This window comes from Battus philenor, unplaced genomic scaffold (genome assembly GCF_028537555.1).
Source record: "Battus philenor isolate CCGP_79_NKW_IND1 unplaced genomic scaffold, ilBatPhil1.0.hap1 SCAF_7, whole genome shotgun sequence".
In the NCBI taxonomy this organism is placed as follows: domain Eukaryota; kingdom Metazoa; phylum Arthropoda; class Insecta; order Lepidoptera; family Papilionidae; genus Battus; species Battus philenor.
This window is the reverse complement of record NW_027181737.1, coordinates 1,283,613-1,304,415: the sequence shown is the minus strand read 5'-3', so window position 1 is coordinate 1,304,415 and position 20,803 is coordinate 1,283,613. Positions and strand designations below refer to the sequence as shown.

At 34.1% G+C, this 20,803-nt stretch overlaps 1 protein-coding gene across 1 annotated transcript in view; it reads right to left on the bottom strand.

The window, feature by feature from the left end:
* Window positions 1-941: 941 nt before the first annotated feature.
* LOC137931131 (very long chain fatty acid elongase 7-like) overlaps window positions 942-20,803 on the bottom strand; it is a 38,832-nt gene continuing 18,970 nt past the window's right edge. The window contains exons 3-7 of the mRNA XM_068774530.1: window positions 16,802-16,882; window positions 10,612-10,774; window positions 7,764-7,900; window positions 2,014-2,078; window positions 942-1,281 (exon numbers count right to left, since the gene is read on the bottom strand). Of these exons, the coding sequence (XP_068630631.1) occupies window positions 942-1,281; window positions 2,014-2,078; window positions 7,764-7,900; window positions 10,612-10,774; window positions 16,802-16,882 (786 nt within the window). The remainder of the gene's footprint in view (window positions 1,282-2,013; window positions 2,079-7,763; window positions 7,901-10,611; window positions 10,775-16,801; window positions 16,883-20,803) is intronic.

The window sequence follows — 20,803 nt, the reverse complement described above, 5'->3', positions numbered from 1 at the left end:
GCTTTCATTGCCACGTTCAGTAGAGTGTGTTCGAAAGCGACTTGTGCAGCCAGCAATGAAAACGTGATGTTAAGATAAGCATGGCCCTTATGTATCATTTATAATAAAGACAATACATTCACCGTATTTTTGTTGTGATTTTTAAAAATAATGTTTAAATGTATTTTTCATCAGGAACCTTAAGTTCAAGGAAGTGATGTATTTTATCATATATGTATTATTCATTTTGTATATTAGTTTATATTTTATTGATGTATATAATATATACAGTACCCGCACTACCTATGTTACGTTTTATAAGTCGTACGACAGAGATAACGCTCTACGAAGCCGAAATTAGCCGATTGACCCTTTTCAAAAATCGATGTGCAATATTTATCGCCGGGTACAGTACGTACGTTTATTAATGAAATAAATCATTTGCTGAATTGTTATAAAATTCACTAAATTTAAATGATTTTGTTTAACACATTCGCTGCGTGAACATTTCCTAAAAATTAGGTGATTGCTATTTGGATTTTGTTCGCCGTAATAAAAAAAGTCGAGGGGTCTTTTAGACCTCGTAACGCATCTTAATTAAGAATTCTTTATGTGGCCGTCCCTTCTAAAATTTATTTAGTTCAGTATATTTCTTGCAAAATATCAATAGTTGTTTAGGTTTACACATGTACACCTAACCGCTTACTTTAATATATATAAATTTCGAAAATATTTAACATATGCTGAACCAAAATCAACATGTAAAAAATATTATATTCACTTAATTACATATGATTTTGTACAACCTTTATTTTATATACTACAATGAACTTACTGTAAAACTTCAGCCTCTAATATCTGGCCCAAACAATACAAAACGATCAAACATCGAACCAGGTCTTTCAGATGTTGTGTAACAATGACTCAATAGATCGATTTTTTGTTTCATTTCTACAGTTTGGCTATTGGATCTTTTCTTTGTCCGCACCGACAATAATTCCATTCGTCTCTTCGTATCCATATTCGCTTGGCTCTTGTAAGCTGGTTTTATTTAACCCATTGACCATCGGGTTACCGTTGTGTATGTGACCATTCGAGTGACCAGCTATAACACCGTTACCACACGAATGTCCGTTGACTTTGATATGACCGTTCAGGTTTGTTTCTACTGAACCTTCACCTTTGTTGTTATTATTCACGGCTAAAGGCTTCTTTTGATCCTTCTTGTAAGCGTGGGTGTAGAAATTTGTGAACAGGACGATGAAGATTGTAGAATGCAGGATTAAACCCGATGCAATTAATCTGAAACACATTTAAATATATTATTAATTAAACTATTAATTATTATTAATTACATGTTCAATTATTAAGTTATATCCAAGATATAGCCTAGTATTGACAAGTAAAAGTGACGGTAATTAGGCCCCATATCGATTTGTACAAATAGCTGCAGGAAGTTTTAGGCACCGGAGACCATATACACAGGTGGACAAAAGACTTCGTCAAGATCATCGGAAGATGCTTAATACAGGACATTTGCAGCTGGTGATATTGTAAATTATATGGAAAGCCTATGTGCTACAGTGGAATTCTTAGGGTTGAAATCGTAATGCCTGGTTATTTTCCGGCTTACATTGACACTAAAAGTAATGTCATAACGTGAATGTCACTTAATATTTTTATAGATACATAAATCTACTCTATTGCTTATTGGTTACTAATTCTCTATACATTTTACATCATAAATTTGAAATTGCAGTGACGTTTGGTGCCATTTGTAAAAATTAAGTTACATTTACATTATGACATTACTTTTGCGCCACTTTTATTTCCGACAGCAGTTTAGGATATTTTCATAAATCTTTGTTAACTGCGGTAAACGTTAAGTATGGTTAAGTATCTTCGAGTAATGGAATTCGAGGCTAGTGATCTAAGTCACTAGAATCACTGTTTGAAATAATTAGACAATAGTTTGGTAAATTATAAAGGTAATTTTTGTAATTTTTACAAAGCTATTTTAAGTTAATAACTTACTTCGGATATCCGCAGTCGTATATCAACGCGCTTATCGAATGGAACAGCACCATGAAGAATTGTATCTGTAACAAAATTAAATTGTAAGTGGAATACATAAATCATTTATCAATAAATGTGTTAAATCCCTACATGGTTTTTCATAAATCAACGTCATTACGAAGTCGTTCGAAAGAGTAGGTAAAAAAATATAAAAAAACTACGTAACATTTTTGAATCGCAAGGGTAAAATAGCGAAAAGAAAATTCGGAAGCGTTCAGTGTGGTAGGAGACAGAAATAAGCTAAACATTAACCCTTTCCACTCCAATGTCGAGTGTCACTCGACACTGATTTTGTTCCACAAGCTCCACTGTCGAGTGATACTCGACATGGTGTAATACTTCTTTTTGCGGAAAATTTTAAAACGCAAGATACTATAATTCAATTAAATTTTATCGATGCTATATAACAGCCTTGGAGTGGAAAGGGTTAACTCTAAAGATTTTATATCTATTAGTAAACATCCCTGTATAAAAAATGACGTGATAGAATAAGTAATTTAAAAATTTCACACCAATTTAAAGGTTGGATTTTTTTAAATTTATGTCAATTACCGAGGTGTTGCAAGTGAGATGTCATAATGTCAAGCGCATTAATGGCAGCTTCGAGAGTAATGCAATACGAAATGTTTAACCGATTGACAGTTATTCGGCCACCACCTCTCACCGCATAGACCTGTTTTGGCTTATTCAGTTTTAATTTAGTTTACTTTGGCTGACCACTTCTTGTCTGTTCTTGCGAAACGTTGTTGCCAACACTCAGTGTATCTCCTTCTATGACATTTTTACTTACAACTTTTAAATTATTTATAGAAATTGATTCTGATTTTGTACTTCCAGAACCATTTTTATTTATTTACACTATATTGTATACCATAGACAATATATAAAAGACTATTTATATAGGTATAATAGGCGGTCTTATCGCTTGGATACGATCTATCTCAGACAACCTTTTAATGGATATGAGAGACACGAAAGAAAGGGCAGTTTAGTTAGTACCTACATACAAATACATGAAATAAAATACATATATACTCGTATATATATATGTATATATATTTACGTGGAAAAGATATTACATAAATATGAACAAATAAGAAATGCTACACAATATTCTGTTTTAGAAGCCAAGGATGTGCTCTTTTACCACTTTTTAAATGCTGACAGCGATTGAACGTATCTTATTGGTTCTGGTAGCTCATTCCACAACCTGACAGCGACAACAGTTAAAGATTTCTCCATAAACTGAGTAGAATGAGTAGACATTGTCGATTTCAAGTTCTCTGATGATCTAAGCAACTTATCATGCGAGACACGTAAGAAAATAAATCTAGATTTAAGGTAAAAGGAAGTGAGCTGGTTAAGCAAATCTTCTTCATCATCTTTCATCATCATTCATTTATTTTTATTATTATCAATAAAGGGTCCTTTATTGTGTCAACTTGTACTTCCATATTCACCGCACACGTCAAGGGTCCAGTTTTATATTGCCAATGTTCTCAAGTGACTTTTGTCATGTTCGTATCATGTATACACGCAATAGACTTTGTGAAGCTTCGTTACGAATAACGATTACATACAATATCTAATAGATTCAGGCGTTACCTCGCGGAAGTTCATCCTAACTAACAAAGGGACTGATATATAGTTACTTCCGCTATGCAGCAGTAGTCGTGCAATAAAGTGCACCGCCCGCCAGCCCGCTGATAAATGCGCGTGCGGTAAACTATGCGAAACAACTACCACCGTTAATCTACTCTACATATGTTTCACCCCTCCACGGGGTTGCCCTCCCCATCCTCCCTCCATTATTACATACAACCTTTTAATTTATTATCGTCATTTCAGCTATAGGTCAAATAACACTCCCACGTGGATTTCTAAAAAGACAGTTTGGAAGTATCCTGTCTTACTAACCTTTGCAATGATCAGTCTTATGGTACATGGATTCTATTGTAGAACTATGAAGCCTACTAATTGGAACTTCAGTTTTCCTGTTTTCACTTAAAGCAAATTATCGACTAAACTTGTAAGTCTGCGTTATGAAGTAATACGAATGGTTTGTCGGTTGACGCGTAAGGAAATAATTTCCGGTGATCGTTGCAAATGCATCGAGTCTTGCAAAATTATAATGCCCGTATTCACTTGTTCCACAGTTTTAGAACGGTAACGGAATGCCGTACCAAGCGAACGGACGGAGAAAGGATACAATTGTGGCGAAACGAGCATCGTCTCACGCACCGCTTCCATCGACGCTCCGGTTAGCGCCGATTTGTTATTAGATCTTTTTATTACTTCAATGTTATATGTATCGCAATATAGTGTTTCGTGCTAACGAATAATTTAATACTTTTATTAAAGGCCACTATTGTGTATTAGGAAACGCTTGTGAAATGGGAGAAGCGAACAATATTTGACAGTAGAGTGATTTTATAATAGCTATTGCTTTCGTTGACATGAAACATTTTTTTTAAGTCCAAGATGAATGAATTCGGTAAAGCTGACATTATTTTGTTGACCTTAATATCCTTTGTTTCGACGAATTTTGTATTCGAGTCAGTGGTACAAGCTACTATTTGTCTGTGCCGTTGATTCTTCGTCACTGAAATCCTAAAAAGACAAACAAACAATTGTCTACTCTCAACAATCACTTTCAACAAACAAGCGATTCATACATATGTCGAAACTTTGTACTTTCGGATGGCGCCGATAGATGGCGCTAGTAGTTGTCTCGCGCTATAAGAGGCATTGCGAGGTTGAATCGACACATGAACGGACGCGTCATTGGCGACACGAACCGATTGTCTTTCAACTATTATATCTTTTTAGCTAAAGATCTCCGAGAAAAAGAATGTAACCTTTACTAACGGAGTAGATATCATTTATTTAATTAATAACTTCATGCATCTCATCTGACTTATATATATTTTTTATCTATTGTCCCCTGAGTCCGAAGAGGCTATATAAGCAAGACTGGCTAACAAAGCCAGAAAAATTAACACATTAATAGAGAAGAATCGACACACGATAAAGATCTTTCAAAATTATTTAAATATGGAACAGACGAATATGTTCATTAATTACAATCGTTATACAAATCGATTATATCCGACCGGATGTGAAGTTATAACGGAAGGTTAAATACCGGCATTTTCTAAAGCGTAGAATATTTTCTTGAATTATCTGGATTTAAAAAAATGTTAATGAATCATTGATTTTATTAGGTTACTAATGACATCTACCACTGTTCATAGGCATTCAAGGTTGATTTTTATTTCAAAGTTGTCATCCTTAACAAGGCTGTTTGACCAGCTTTTGGGTGAACAATGTGGAAAATAGAACGTTGCCGGTCCGAGATCTCACCTACAGAACCTCCAACAGCCTTCTAAATGATATGACGTCTATCAAATGTAACTGGCCAATGGTCTTAAAAGCTTTAAAATATTAATAGAGTTTCAGAGTGATCCATAAGGTGAAGAGTGTTTAATCTGAAACTCTATCGGAATACGATAATACATTAACTTCTGGCAGTACAAAGTACTTTGGAGAGATTTTAAACAATATTTAATTTTAATATCTAATAGATTCAGGCGTTACATTGCGGAAGTTCATCCTGACATAAATGCTGGCGGCTGGCTGGCGGGACGGTGCACTTCATTGCACGACTACTGCTACATAGCGGAAGTAGCTATATTTTAGTCCTTTTCTTACTTAGGATGGACTTCTCCAAAGTAACGCCTCAATCTATTAGATATTTAAGATTAGCATGCGTAGCTGAACAGGCGCGTTTGTACATAAAAAACGCACTTAACAGCGGGCTGGCGGGCGGTGCACTTCATTGCACGACTACTGCTACGTAGCGAAAGTAGCTATATATTAGTCTTTTGTTGCTTAATTTTAATATGTTTTATTTCTTATTACAGTAACATTACGTTAATAATTATTTTTGAAATTATTAATTTTAGAATAAGGTGTACCATATTTTATTTGAGAGGAAATGAATACATATATAAACGAAAGTATCTCGAGTAGCGAACACTAGCCGGTGGACGTGGTGAGTATGCCCCCCACTAGTGGGATCAACGACATAGTTAAGGTTGCGGGAAGTCGCTGGATGCAAGCAGCGCAGGATCAGCCATCGTGGGGAACATTGTTGATAGATCTCAACAATGTTTGCCATGATGTAGGCGTCCATCGGCTGAAAAGAAGAACTAAATGTTCACCATTTTAAAGCTAATATATCTGCTAATCATCATGTATCTCCATAACAAAAGTCCTGAACTGAATGTTTTCGTTCAAATGTAGTTATAATCTATTTACAATACCCGGCGATAAATCGCGCTAAATACAACCACTGACAAAACGTCACATAGTTAGTGTGGGACAGAGATAGTGCTCTACGATACCAAAAGTAGCCGATTGTCTCTTTCTAAAAGCCGATCTGCAATAGTTAACGCCGGATACTCTAAGCGGTGCATTTGTATCCGAGAAATTTACGCAAGCTACTATCCTGTCACGGCTGCTCTAAGCTTCAATCGTGCCGTTAACGTATGTATATACATTTGAAGTCAGTAGTTATTTCAAAACCGTGTTACTGTGTCTTACGAGATACGAGTGGTTTTATTAACTGTATTATAAATAAATATATGATATTTACTTGAATTTAAGTTATTTTAAAATCCTTTTTTATACATTTTTGCTGAAATACTTTTACACGAAGAAATATAGTCCGGCTGAGTTTGTTTTGAAGGCTTTTTTCAGGTCTGTGGCATATATAATTCGAACAGGTTGTTGAATCAACTCAACTTCAATAACGGATGATCACTGGTACGATAATTTATTTATTTCTCAGGCCAGGATATACCGAGAATACGTTGAAGACACTTGTTAACGAAGACTTGGAGCCGACGCGAGTAGTAGCGATATCTTCGGTGATGTACGATGAAATGAATTAAAGATTTTTTTTGCCAATAATGAAGCTGGCCAGTTTAAAAATGGCATACGTCATTCTGGTTCATTTTGCCAATTTGGAATTTTAAACTTTTAATATTAACGCCATTGACACTGACACTTACGATTTTCTATCGGTTTTAGTAAGAAAATAGACTTTGGATTAGTTTTTGATACTGAAGCGAGATAGACTTGTTTTACTACTTACAACTGGCTTAACGAGTTCAGATAATGTTCCGAGGCACAATAACCGAGAAAGTTGAAAGGGATATGAATTTCATATAACTTTACGGTAGAGAAACAGCCTGTATCTAGCTCATAACCAAGATAAATAAGTTTTCACTAGCCAAGGCTACCATCCACGATACTCAGGAGCTAAAGAGCGAGGTCATCGTCGTTCGTCGAACAACAGACACCCTTGGGCTGTATACCAGTGTCCATCACGCTGTGGTAGCAATATCACGTCACACGAACTTGTGCGTGTATCACACAGACGAGACTCAAGACGCGATCGCAAGATTCATCGATGTGAATACGGCAACCGCTGCACAGGTACTAGCGCACAACTTTAGGATGTCAATAAGGAGTACGGATGGGAAAGTGGCTGCACATAATGTAATTACATTTAAAAGACTTAGTCAACACAGTTACATTCAAAAATATGAGCAAAAAATGTAAGTAACATTGTTGTCCCCTAAAGGCCTGGATATCTTTCTAGAAGATTCCATCAAAATGGATTGTAAATATAATGGACTCACCAGCTGCAAGGTTGTAAGGTGCTTCTTCCACCACAGATACTTCTGGTACTGAGGACCCATCGCTGCCATCATGTAGTAGCTATACATTATCACATGTACCAAGTTATTCACGATGTTGGAGAATGTACCGTGACCACCTAGAAATAAGATCAATATTAGGTTAGCTATATAAGAATGAATTGTTCGGAGTATAGTAATCGTAAGAACTGTATATAAAATAAAAACGATTTGAAATACGATATATGTAACGATGAAAATAAATAGATTTAATAAAATTATAAATAATAATATAAAAATTAAATCCGAACTAATTTGCCTTTTCTCTTTTCTATAGACGCCCTCTGGAAAGCATAGGCTATCCTCGAAGATACCTATGGGGGGGATAAATCATAATCACTACGCCTGGCATATGGTTTGGCGATCGCAGTGTGGTACGCAGAAGATGCTGTTACCCATTCTCTATTAATGTCTGTGGGCAGTGGCGATCTCATACAATTAAAGCACAAAGTGTGAATCATATAATATTGAATTCCGGAAAACGAATCCGGAACCTACGATCGCAAGTTTCAGTTCTCTACCGCTGTGCTACCACTGCTGTAATACAACTGACACTTAAAAATAACATGAATTAATAATAATTAATAAGTATCAAAAATAACCGTAATTTAAGTAAACAGTATATATGAAAAGTGTCCAGAGATAGACACATGCCTAGGATTTCAAATAATGAAGGTAGAAGGTTGCATCTACCTCATGGTTTAGACCTTTCTTTCGTTTTACATGATTTTTTAGTTTTATTTTTAATTTGACATTCTTCTTTTATACTGTTTAAGCTCTTTTATTATTCTTATGTCTTTTCTAAGAATACCTTTTATTTTTAACATTCTTATTAAGAAAAAGACCAATATTTAGCCACTTCCGCACATGCAATGGTAGTCGTGCAACAAAGTGCACCGTCCGCCAGCCCGCTGATAAATGCGTATGCGGCAAACAATGCGATTTACACAACTGCCACCGTTAAATCACTCAACACGTGTTTCACCCCTCCACGGGGCATCTTCAGGAGTTATGTTGCACCGATTAGTGCCAAACGCAGAGTTTCTGTATCTGTGTTTGGGCGGTGCACTTTGTTGCACGACTAACACTGCATGTGCGGAAGTGACTAAATATTGGTCCTTTTCTTACTTAGGATGGACTTCCGCAAGGTAACGCCTGATTCCATTAAATTCTTAACATACTTTCCATACATCGCCTTTCATCGCTCATCATCATTCCCAAGGTATAACAGTGTATTTCTTATTTTATAATTAATTCGTCATTTCAATTTAAGTCCTATTTTTATAGACTGTGTGCAGTGAACCGTGACTCCCGTCACCCACCAGGGAGCCTATGTTCTTCATCTCATTACGCCTTCCTAGCTCTACTGACAGACAAAAGTCCTTTAAATACGGGACAGTCACCAGGCGCACCATGGTTTTGTCCACCCCTGGATCACAGTTACATGAGAGACACTGAGAATTCCCCATGCTTCGTATTCATCTGCTATGTTAAGGTTGGATATTCTACGGTGCGCTTGGTGGTCGGTGGACTAAAATCTAGAACCTCCAGACACCTGTTCATAATGTTCTTTTTACCGGTTACTTTGATTTTTTTACGAATCTCCTCGTTTCTGACTCCATACTATATATATATATATATATATTTATATACACTTATATATATGTACACATACCTATATAATTATGTCTTTTGAAATGAGTGACAATACCTTTTAACTTGTGACAGTTAATGTCAGTGGAAACTTTCACCTTGTTTTTTTTTAAGAATTGGGGATATTTTAATCGGAAATATTAAAGGTAAAAGGGCGTCGAAACCTACTCGGTGATTAAGCAAACGATGGCGTCATTGAACTGTCGCAACTACATTTGGAAATCGATATTTATATCCATTGGGACATCTATGATCGACTATTTATAATTATTGATGTCTCTGGGAAAAGTTATTTTTTGTTTAACTTTAGTTTATGTTAAAAAATTTGTGATTAAATATATATTGAATAGGGTATATGAGACTGTGATATCATAGGCCTCAAAATTATTATCTGAAGAGTTTTAAAACCAGAAAAAAAACCTACTAGTGTAAATATATTTTTGTGATAATAAATTTTGAAAATGGAACGTTTATTTGACTTTCAATTCAACGGCAAGCTTTCAAGTAAGAGATATAACTTTCAATTTTACTTCATAATATTTGTAACGATTCTAGGTTTGTTTTTTATCATCGTGTTATGTGACAAAAAAATACATATTTATTTTTGACTTTTACTTGCAAAAAGTTGCGGATTCCAACTAAAATATGCGAGGACTATATATAAAATTGTTAAATTCACACGACTACATTTTTAACATGTTTTTATTTCTAATCAACAATATATTCACTTTCGTTATCAACAACCTTTTGCCATCTAGTATACGTGTTCCAAGTAGGTGATGAGCTACCAAATGAAAATCGAATATCGACATGCGCGAAAACGGCATTATTTTCCGGTTCCCCTAATATAAGTAAGCATCGGAAAGAGAGAAATATATTTGACTGTCGAAGCTTCAAGAAATATATGTGATCTGTAAGATCTCAGGGGTTCGTAATCTTTTTTTTTTTCGCAAAGCACCACTTAAGCCTTTCTCAAATTGTTACGCCCCTTGATGTTATATACATAATTTTTATATTAAAGAAAAATCAAAAGAAAAATTCTTATTACCCCCGATAACAACTTATTTCCCCCCTCCCATGTGTGGCGTGGGTTTCATGCTGAGAAGCACTGATCTATAAGGGTATACGGTGAACTTACCAGCAATGAACTTGACAAGTAACCACGCTTCGAATGGCGTCAGTGCATGGTGGTACAGATGCAACCAGGTGATCTGACTTTTCTTCTTCCTCAATACGAAGAATATCGTATCAGCGAATTCTGACAGCTTGGAGAAGTAATACACCCAGCATAGGTGGAGCATCTGAGGATAAAAACAAATTAATATAACAAAAATTTTTCAATGTTTACAACACGGCAGGCGCAGTAAAGGACGACAATCCTTAAGATGGAAACACCTTTCTAAGGTACCAGACGCAGATTCTTTTGGAAATCTATGGAGAAGATCTATATCTAGCAGTGTACAACTATTCTCAAACAGTTAAAGAAGACTTTACTAATGAGATACCCCTATAAAAAAACTTAAGACGATAAATGTGGACTTCGCGGTTGCAACTCATTGTCACTCTCCTTTTATATGACTATTGGAAATCTTTCTCGCACGACTACCACTCTGACATTTGTTTTATTTATATATTTACACTTTATTGTACACTACAGACAATAATAAAAAAGTATCAATTTATATAGAGGTACAACAGGCGGTCTTATCGCACGAGGCGATCTCTACCAGACAACTTTTGAAGGGAGATGCGAGACATGGAAGAGAGGGCAGATTAGGTTGCACATAAAAACAAATACATTGCATATATATACATATATACACATAAACATACGTACAAATACATTTGATCTGTGATAAGTGTCTATGTTTTGTTAGTCTTACACTGCGGTTGATGTGTTTATTAAGAAAAAATGAACTTTATGACGTCCACTCTGTACATGTGCAGTGTTTCAGGAAAGGAAATTTCGTCTTCAAAATTAACAAATTCTTCCAAGGATGGTATAAGCTCACACAATAAAGTTTCAGAACATATCTTAGACCTTCTTTTCTTAGTTTTAAATCTAAAATTAAAGGTATACAATGTAATAAATCTTATTATACTGAACGTTGTAATAGACTATTTGGTTATTCAGAGTGTGTGGAGCGTCTTAAACTGCTTGGTTGATTACATTTAAAAAGAGCAACTCTTGGGTTTTTAAACGGTTTTATTTAGTTCGACCCGTACGGAATTTGTTTATTTGTGTCAAAATTAGAAATTGAAATTTAAGCACCTTCCCGTTGTCAGATTGATCTGAAATTTGGTACACACATTTAATTTAGATGACAACACAATATAATAAAATCAACAACATTATAAATCTAAGGTGGCCGCCGATACAAAATGGCGGATTATATATTTTTCCTTAACCCCCTCAATATGGGTATCAAATGAAAGGGCTACACTAGTAAAACACGATGATTATGTCAAAATTTAAAATTCAAGATGGACGCCGTTCCAATATGGCGGACTAGGTACATATTTTTCCACAACTACCAAAATATGGGTATCAAAAACACTTTAACTTAAAAGTTTTTTAAATGTATTTATTGACCGTTACTTCTCAGCAGATCAAGTCTGAACCAGTGGTGTTAAAATTCCTGGTACATCCCAAATTACGTCTCCCTTCTTCGTCTGACAGAGTTATTTCAAAAACTAAGCCAATCTATTTCAAATGACGCTATTTTACTACCAACCAAGCACCGTCAGAAAAAGGTTCCGATCACAAGGAACGCCAGCCTCCGATTATAATAGATGAAAGCGTTGCTGGAGTTTTTCCTGCTACTTCCTTACTCAGCACTGAAGCTTTTAGAACTGTTACTAACCAGGCAATAGCAACTGACCAAGTCGAAGTATGCCATCCAGGGTGCTTTTATGTCGGATTGTTAAACAGGTTCTGTCGATGACAAACAAAACTGAGTTCCTGAGGTGACTCATGACCCTTGTTACTCCATGGAGTATTCACGGAAGTGACCTAAAAGTCTATCGACCTCTCAATCTAAAGTTCCATCGGGAGCTTCTCTAACTAGCCTGCTAAAAAGTCTGCGGAATCTGAAAATGCCACTCGGATAGCTGTGTAAGTCTGGTTCAAGCAAAAATAAATTTTATTATTGCTCACATGTCTGTTAACTTTGATAACACTAAAATGTCTTTAGGCCAACAATTTTTGGTTGTACGTAATCCGGTTGCATGTATGGAATAAAATACACGAGGCCTTATGCGGTATTTAGTAATTGAATCGATATAACAACGGCCAACATAAAATGGTCTCTATCAGATTGAGTTTCACTTTCGTCTGTCAATTGCTTGTGGTACTCGTGCGATGGTGACGTAAGCGACCGCGGCTTGAGCCAGCTTTCACTGTGTCACGCGAACTTGATTCCACGCAAGTTCATTACTGTATACTTGTTTTAAGGTTGCGGTCAACTAGTAGGCTTTTTGGGTTAATATATAATACGTCTTTTTTACAGTCTCCAATATTTAATTTCAACAATTTTCGGTGCTTCCAGTTTTGGGGATCTATATATAGTCAATTCTTCCGTTTGGGGTACACAGGGACCATTTTGGATTGATAATTTTTTATTTACTCATTTTTCTTAAGTCCATCTTGTATGTTTCACTCATTCTTCTTTTGTCCCTTACATTATTTCTCATTCCTATTCATGCCTTTACCTTTTAAACATCGTCTCCCTTTTTTCACCTTTCCTTCTAGACTGCTACCTTAAAATATATATATTTTTTATTATAGGAGATAGGTCGTTGAGCAAAAGTTCATCAAACGTCTTGATCTCTTCTTTTTCAGGCATGTTTCTATGGTTCTTTGTTCTTTGCTTGTCTTACTTCAGCTTGTCGGCTTCTTAATTTTGCAGCTCTATCTACCACGATATCTACATTTTGCGTAGTACAACTAGTAGGTGAGTGAACCGGCAAAGGTTTACATGTGGTAGGTACTGTGCGAGCGGGACAGCACTAGGAATTATTGACGTACTATTGGTTGATTGGGTATTCCCCGTACCATATTTATTTAACATTTTACAATTATTTAATTTATTATATCTGTTTCATATTTTATCATATAACTTCTTAGTGATAATTTGCAATTTATCTCCTTTTCTACTATTATTGTGTTTTATTACTTTTCTATAACCTTTCTGCAGTAATCCAGAAAGATGGCTTTCCTCTTCATTGACCAATAAGGTGATGTTCCTTTCTTCTATCTTTTCATGGCATTAAACCCTTGATGCACCAAATACGGGACAGCTGGTGATTAGTTACGCCACGGTCTGGTCCACCACAGTATCACAGATGCACGAGGGATCCTCATTGGGTTTAAACCCATGCAATGTATGCATTAGTAGGCATTAAGCCAAGAAAAGTGGGACTATTTGTACCTAGATTAAACGTTACTTCTCATTGCATTGTTATTCTTATTATTCCTTTAAACTGGGTTTTCAAAGTTGTAATAAAGTAACCATTGAAAAACTTATGAACCTCACACCCAAAGGCACTTAATACTTTAATCTTAAAACACAGTTTTATGACTTTATTAATGTCACTTAAAGATGTTGGATATACGTCGCTTCTATCCAGTTCTATTGGAAACCTCCGGGAGAGGTTCATGTCTAGCATCGAGGCTGAATTGGTAATGATGACATGTTCCTGTTTATGAGCTTTCAATGCTATGTATCGTGTAAGTTATTTGACGAGTACGGAACGTGTTTATATTTATTTACTTAAATTTTAAATGTAAATTATTAACAAAGATTCTTCTTCTTCTTCTTCCTTCCCTTTTCCCTTTATTTGGGGTCGGGTCTCCTAATCAATTTGCGCCAGGCCACTCTATCCTGGGTTGTCTCTGCATCAAGTTGAAGGGTTTCCAGTTCCTTTCTGATATTAGACCACCACAAAGCTTTTGGACGCCCTCTCCCTCTTGGGAATTCTGGGAGGCTTAAGGCAGTTTTTATCACGTGGTCATCTGGTTTTCGTTGAATGTGGCCATGCCATAACAAAGATTAAGCCGTAATAAATTCTCAGTTATTAGATCTATTGATAGGTGAAAAGTTACATAAAAAATCAAATTTCGAATTGTTTTATTCGAAAATTCGTATTTACATTTCACCACTTATAAGCTTTCTTTTCTAATGATATTGATAAGTGAATACGTGTGGTTGATTCAATGAAGTGTGATTTTTTACGAGTCAAAACTAGTTGTTGTAATGGTGTGCCATTTCTCTTCCGTGGCCCACGTACGAACTACGAGCGGCATTCGAAAGTGCACCGACGATGCGCGTCAAGTGCTATTGACTGAACTTGACCGATACACAGAGTTACGAAAGTTTAGATGCGTCAAATATTTATTTGTGAATTTTTTTTTCATCTAATATTTTAAACATAAAAATAAATGTTTAAAATCATTTATTAAAATTGAAACCTCTAACAGAACTCTTATTAATCGTCAATTTTATTTAAATTTATTTTATTTTTGACTCTACTCAATTTTGCAAGGTGTTAAATTTGTGGAGATGTAGCATGAAGAAACTCCACAACAACACAAGTTATACATATATTCTTTACCAGATAAAGCATAAATGATATTAAAATGATCAAGCGACATAACTGACAAGGATTCTTGTCATTTATACTAAAGAAAGCTATTTGCCTTTCGTAGTCCGTTACATATTGTTTTTCACATCGCTGTGCAGTATGATTATATTAAAAGTTAACTTCATTTGATGGGTTTCGAGTTATTCGGTATTATTTGATACATGTCTTATATTATCCATGTCCTATACAGGTTAATTGATTATAGGTGTAAGAACTGTAGAGGATTGAAAGTATAACTCAGTTCAACTTCAAAACTTTGACACCTATTCCTAAAACTTTAATTATTATTAAAAGTTTAGGGCCTAATATACATTAATTGATAGAAAATGAACTGCGCGTTTAACCCTTTCAAGTTTTAATATCTATAACCTATCAGCCTTTAGACTGCATTGAATGAAATGATGTTCTAGAAAAACGATGATTAAAAACCTGAAAAACACGTACAGAGGAAGCGATTATATTACATAAACCTTTATTTTCACTATATTCATAATATTCTACAGCCTTATCAACTTGAAGGCTTATCAAAGATTTTTTGTTTTGCTTGACGTCAAATATATGACAGCTAGAGACAAGGTTTTTAATCTACTCTGTGGTTTGTATAGAAAAGAGAATTGTGTTTTTATAATTTTATTTGCAACATTTTCAACTTTTCTCTCCGCACAAACCTTTATTTAGTTATAAGTTAAAAGAATTGCAGAATAGTTTTATTACAAATATTGTATTTTAAAATCTACATGAATAGTTAAACAGTTTAGTTTTAAAGAGTTTAAATATTATTTAAATTTCGTAAAACTTGAGATTAAAATACAGGTTGATCAATAATAAACTTCACTTTCGTCATTTAAGTAATTGCTTTCCAGGGGTGAGTTGAAAGAGAGAGGTGACATATGTTTGAGCGTTTCTAAGAAGTGTAGCCATTTGCTACATATCTAACGCGTAGCATGGAGGTAATATAAGAATTTTTTACCAGACAAATACTAACCGCCAGGTCCAGATTGGACGTCTAGTGATTTATTTAGGAAAAATCTTAAAATAGAGTCTGCTTTAGCTAAAATATATTTGTCATAGCACAACATGCATTTTTTGTATTATTCTCAAAAAGTGAACTTTATTATGGATCACCTGTATTTATATCTCCTCTACTTATATCCCCCTGCGATATTCAAGCTCTTTAAAACTAAAGTACTTCAATATTTTTTTTATTAAGATTATATATTTTTTAATTGTAATTATTTCCATTCGTGTAATTTGTAGCTCTATGGTTGCTTCTCAGAGATACATCTTATCTTTTTCACTTTCTATAAGAATGTTGTGGACTAACGACTCTTATTCTTAGAAGTTGGTATTCAAGTCTCTCCGGTATCACCCATAACGGTCATGTACAATAACGTGTGTAATACTTATCCAAAAATACGGAATTTATTGTTAAAACTAGTATCAAGAATTTTTTTTGAAAGACAATCTCTACGTCGCTGGAACCTTGTTGCCCAGTGTACATTAAATGGCTCAAGATCTAGAGGTCATCCAGCTCTGTGATATTGCTTTAAAAAGGGCCTCCCGTGCTCTTGGGTTACTTGGGCGGGCTCTTTCAGGAGTGAAGGCCTAATGGCGCCCAAGATGGGTTGGAAATGCTACAATGTTATTTCAACAATACATCTATGATAAAAGATGGAGTCACCTACCCGTCTAGCTTTGTCGCTATCACTGTAGTCCACAGGCTGACAGGCGAGGCTGTAATCACCCCACCATCCAGAGGCTAAGTGCTGGAACAAAATAAAGCGTTTAATATATACATTTTTGCGATAATAAATTATAAATTCACTTTATAATTCAAATTTAACTATGCTGTATTCTTGTTTATTCATACTGAATAATTTATAGTGACATCATCAACGCCAGAAGAGTTCAAGTTAATAGAAAATGGAAACATATTGAATTCACTTATATTCAAGTTAAAGTTACTAAGGTTCCAAACGCACTTTAAACTTAGAAAACACAGTGGTATGGCAATATATTTTTAATTAATTATCAACATAAAATAATTCACACTGTTATATGACTTTTAACATGTTTTTGTTTAACGATTTTTTAAAGTTTATTTTGTGATTAAAAAGTAAGATTAAATTGTCATTTAAAACTACTGGACATTAGGAAGGCAGGTAATTATTTTCTACGATTAGAACTGTCTATAACATTTAATAAGCTTTGTATGTTTTTGTCAAATGTTTCAATTATATCAAACGCGTCAAGTTTGGATTGCGAAAAGTGTCGAAAACTTTACTAATGTCATTCTGCGACCACCGTATTCGCTTGATTTGGGTTCGTGCGACTTCTAGCTATTCAGCAAACAGAAAAGCTAATGAAGGTACGCTTTTTTAACACGACTGAGGAGATAAAAGTAGATACCAACACTGCCTTGAAGGCTATACCGGAAAAAGACTATTCCGACTGTTTAGAGCAAAAAAAGCGTTGGCAAAAGTGCGTTTTATCGAACAGGGATTGCTTTGAAGGGGATGAAATTGATTTGGGAGAATAAATATAGAAATTATGTTCCATTAAAAAATTAATCGTACTTTTTAATTATTTTTATATAGTACAAAATAATTTAGAGGCATATTAGTGTTTTGTAATATTACATACAGTTGCCCACATGTAAATTATCGTATTGTTTTTATTTTTTATTTTACATTTATATGATGTTAATAACACATCTAACAATAATTCACGTTCACTGCCTTTAAAGAAAAGGTGTTTATGTTTATTTTATAATAGATTTAAAATAGCATGACGAACACGCAAGCACTCTACCACGCCGTAAACATGATTACAGGTGATTTTAAATCTCAGAGAGAGTATAGACATTGATTGTTCCGTAAATTATGTATTAACATATACTTGACGGGTGAGGATATATATATTATGATAGACATTTAGTTATATATGCATAGTATGCCGTATATAACATAGTATAACATAAAGTAAAACCTTCATTAATATGATAGATAGGTAAATAGCTAAAATATCATTATTTAATTATGTAAAAACGAAATTTTTTTATCTAATCACCGGCTGTCCTGCACAGGATGATGGAGGAAGGATAAAAATCGAGGCTGGGAACATCGCCAACGGTGGGCGACAAAAAGAGTCACCCTACATTCCTGAAATTCAGCAGTAGGGTAATATAAGAAGTAATAAATAAAAATAAATCAAGTTAAAAATGTTCAGGTAAGACTGGAAAAGTAGAAGTCTTAAGAATCTAGAAAATAATTGAAGATAATGAATAATGTGAAAGTAAATAAATAGAGCAAATGATAGGAGGAAAATACCAAAGATGAGACAAAAAAAAACTTTACTGTACTGTGACATAGGTAAGTAGAAGGAAGGAAAGTAACATGTATAAGGAGATAAGTAAGCCAGGAGAATGTAAGATATTGTAACAAAAAATAAATGAAGAATGAATGAAATGTTAATGAATATAAGTAGAGAAAAAAAACTAACACAATCAAAACACCCTTTCCTTCACTAGATAGGGGTGTACTGGAGGTCCCCAAACTTCATTAATTAAGTAATATGTACAAGAAGATAAGTAAGCCAGAAGAATGTAAGATATTGTAACAAAAAATAAATGAATTAAATGTTGAAGAATATAAGTAGAGAAAAAAAGATTAACACAATCAAAAGATCCTTTCCTTCACTAGAGGTGAACTGGAGGTCTCCAAAATAGGGGGCCATTGATGAAAAAAGGTAGCAAAGTTAGAGGGCTCCCTAAAAATGAAGTATGATACAGGATGGTAGAGTGGACGACAAATGGGCTATATATTCAACCTTCAAAGGTTACACTTGTATCTTATCATCCTATATAGTATGAAAATCAAGATTATAAGTATAAATATAATGTAAAGATAAATAAACAAATACAACAGATATATCTCATATCGAAACAGTGTATAGAATGTTTACAATACAATCTTTGAAGGACTCGTATAAGTGAAAGTAAACGTGTGAAATATTTTTCGATACCTGTTATTTCTAAACTTTAATTAAGAGAACTTTGTAATACTGAATAGACCAATAGAAAAGAAAGGCTAGTTGCTAATTTTAGAAGTTGCGAAAACCTCTCTAAACGCATATAGCAGGGGTCGCCAAACTGCGGCTCTTTGAACGATTATTTTTGGCTCCGATTCATTGTCGAATTATTTCTATATTTAAACTTATATAACCTATGTCAGCAGCTGATAAATCTAAAGAAACTACTAGTGTGAATAACAATAATTATTATTTCACCATAAAATAGATCATAATTAACTAACCGTCATCTTAAGTATTATTAGGAGTACTGTCATATACATGTGCATTATATCTAACTTCAATACACATATTTTGTACTTTTATCATATAATTTCAGTAAAAATATTTTTTTGTGAAAAAATATTCGTTTGCGTGTTTTAAGTGCGTATTCAATAGCGGCTTGCAATAATTTCAAATTTCGAAAATTGGCTCGAAATATCTAAAAGCTTGGCAACCTCTGGCATATAGGCTTTGGAGAAAACAATATAATAAACAAAGCTTCCGTATGTGTTTTTTTAAGTATTCAATACAATTTTTTTAAATTTACTCATAAATCACTAGGCAAAACCACCACCAAATTAGATTATAGTAAATAAGAAAGCAGTGTTTATAATGACCATATGAGTGATAGATAGATTTCTCAGAAAAGAACTCAACTCTTGTTACTCTCCCGTTTTAAATTCGTAACGGATTAAAAATAATAATCTTTAATTAGTGGATATATTAAAAATGCGAAAATTTAGCTGCAGGTTGTCCACTATTGGGTATAGGCCTCATCTATAGAGTTCTAATAGGAATTGTCAGACTAGACCTTAATGAAGTCCATCTGTTCCAGAACCTTGACATCCTAACGGCGTCTTGGATTATTTTAATACAGGCATTTTCAATTTTTTTGTTATATACATATGTGTAAGTTCTTAACCCTTAATAGCCTGATTAACGAAAGTGATTTTTTTTAATATTACTGTGTTTGCTTGAGGGTCTAGATGAAGGGAAAAATAGATTTTCTTTTTAATTTCGTAGGAAAGAATATTATACAACAGTAAAATTCGTACAGCCAACCTATAAAAAAAACTAAACGTAATGTGAACATTCAGTTTAAAAGATTGGTATCAAAATTGAAACACTAGGCTATTAAGGGTTAAAGATGGAATCTCTACTATCCTAGTTTTACACGACATATAAATATTATATATGAGATACACATCTTTAGGATTATTGTCATGTTGATTTTAGCATATAAATATACTAATGTTTATAATATGAAAACATTTTAAAATAAGCGTTTAAAGTTTAACTATAGTGTACATTAGTGAACTTTTCACGATTGAATTAATATTTCGAAATTGGAAGCAGTCTATGTATAGATACATTTTTAAATAAACGATATATTAATGTCTTGACTTCACTTAAACAAATAATTGTTTTATTATTTGTTTGTTGTTTAGAATTTAACATTATACATACGTATTTATTGTAAATAAAGCTGAAAGAGTGATATTGGCTCTATATTTGTACCTATATCAGAGCAAACGAGTAAGCCGATGTATTTCATCTTATGTATATATAAATGAATGTTTGTCACTATGTCCTTTATAGAATCGAAAACTATACAT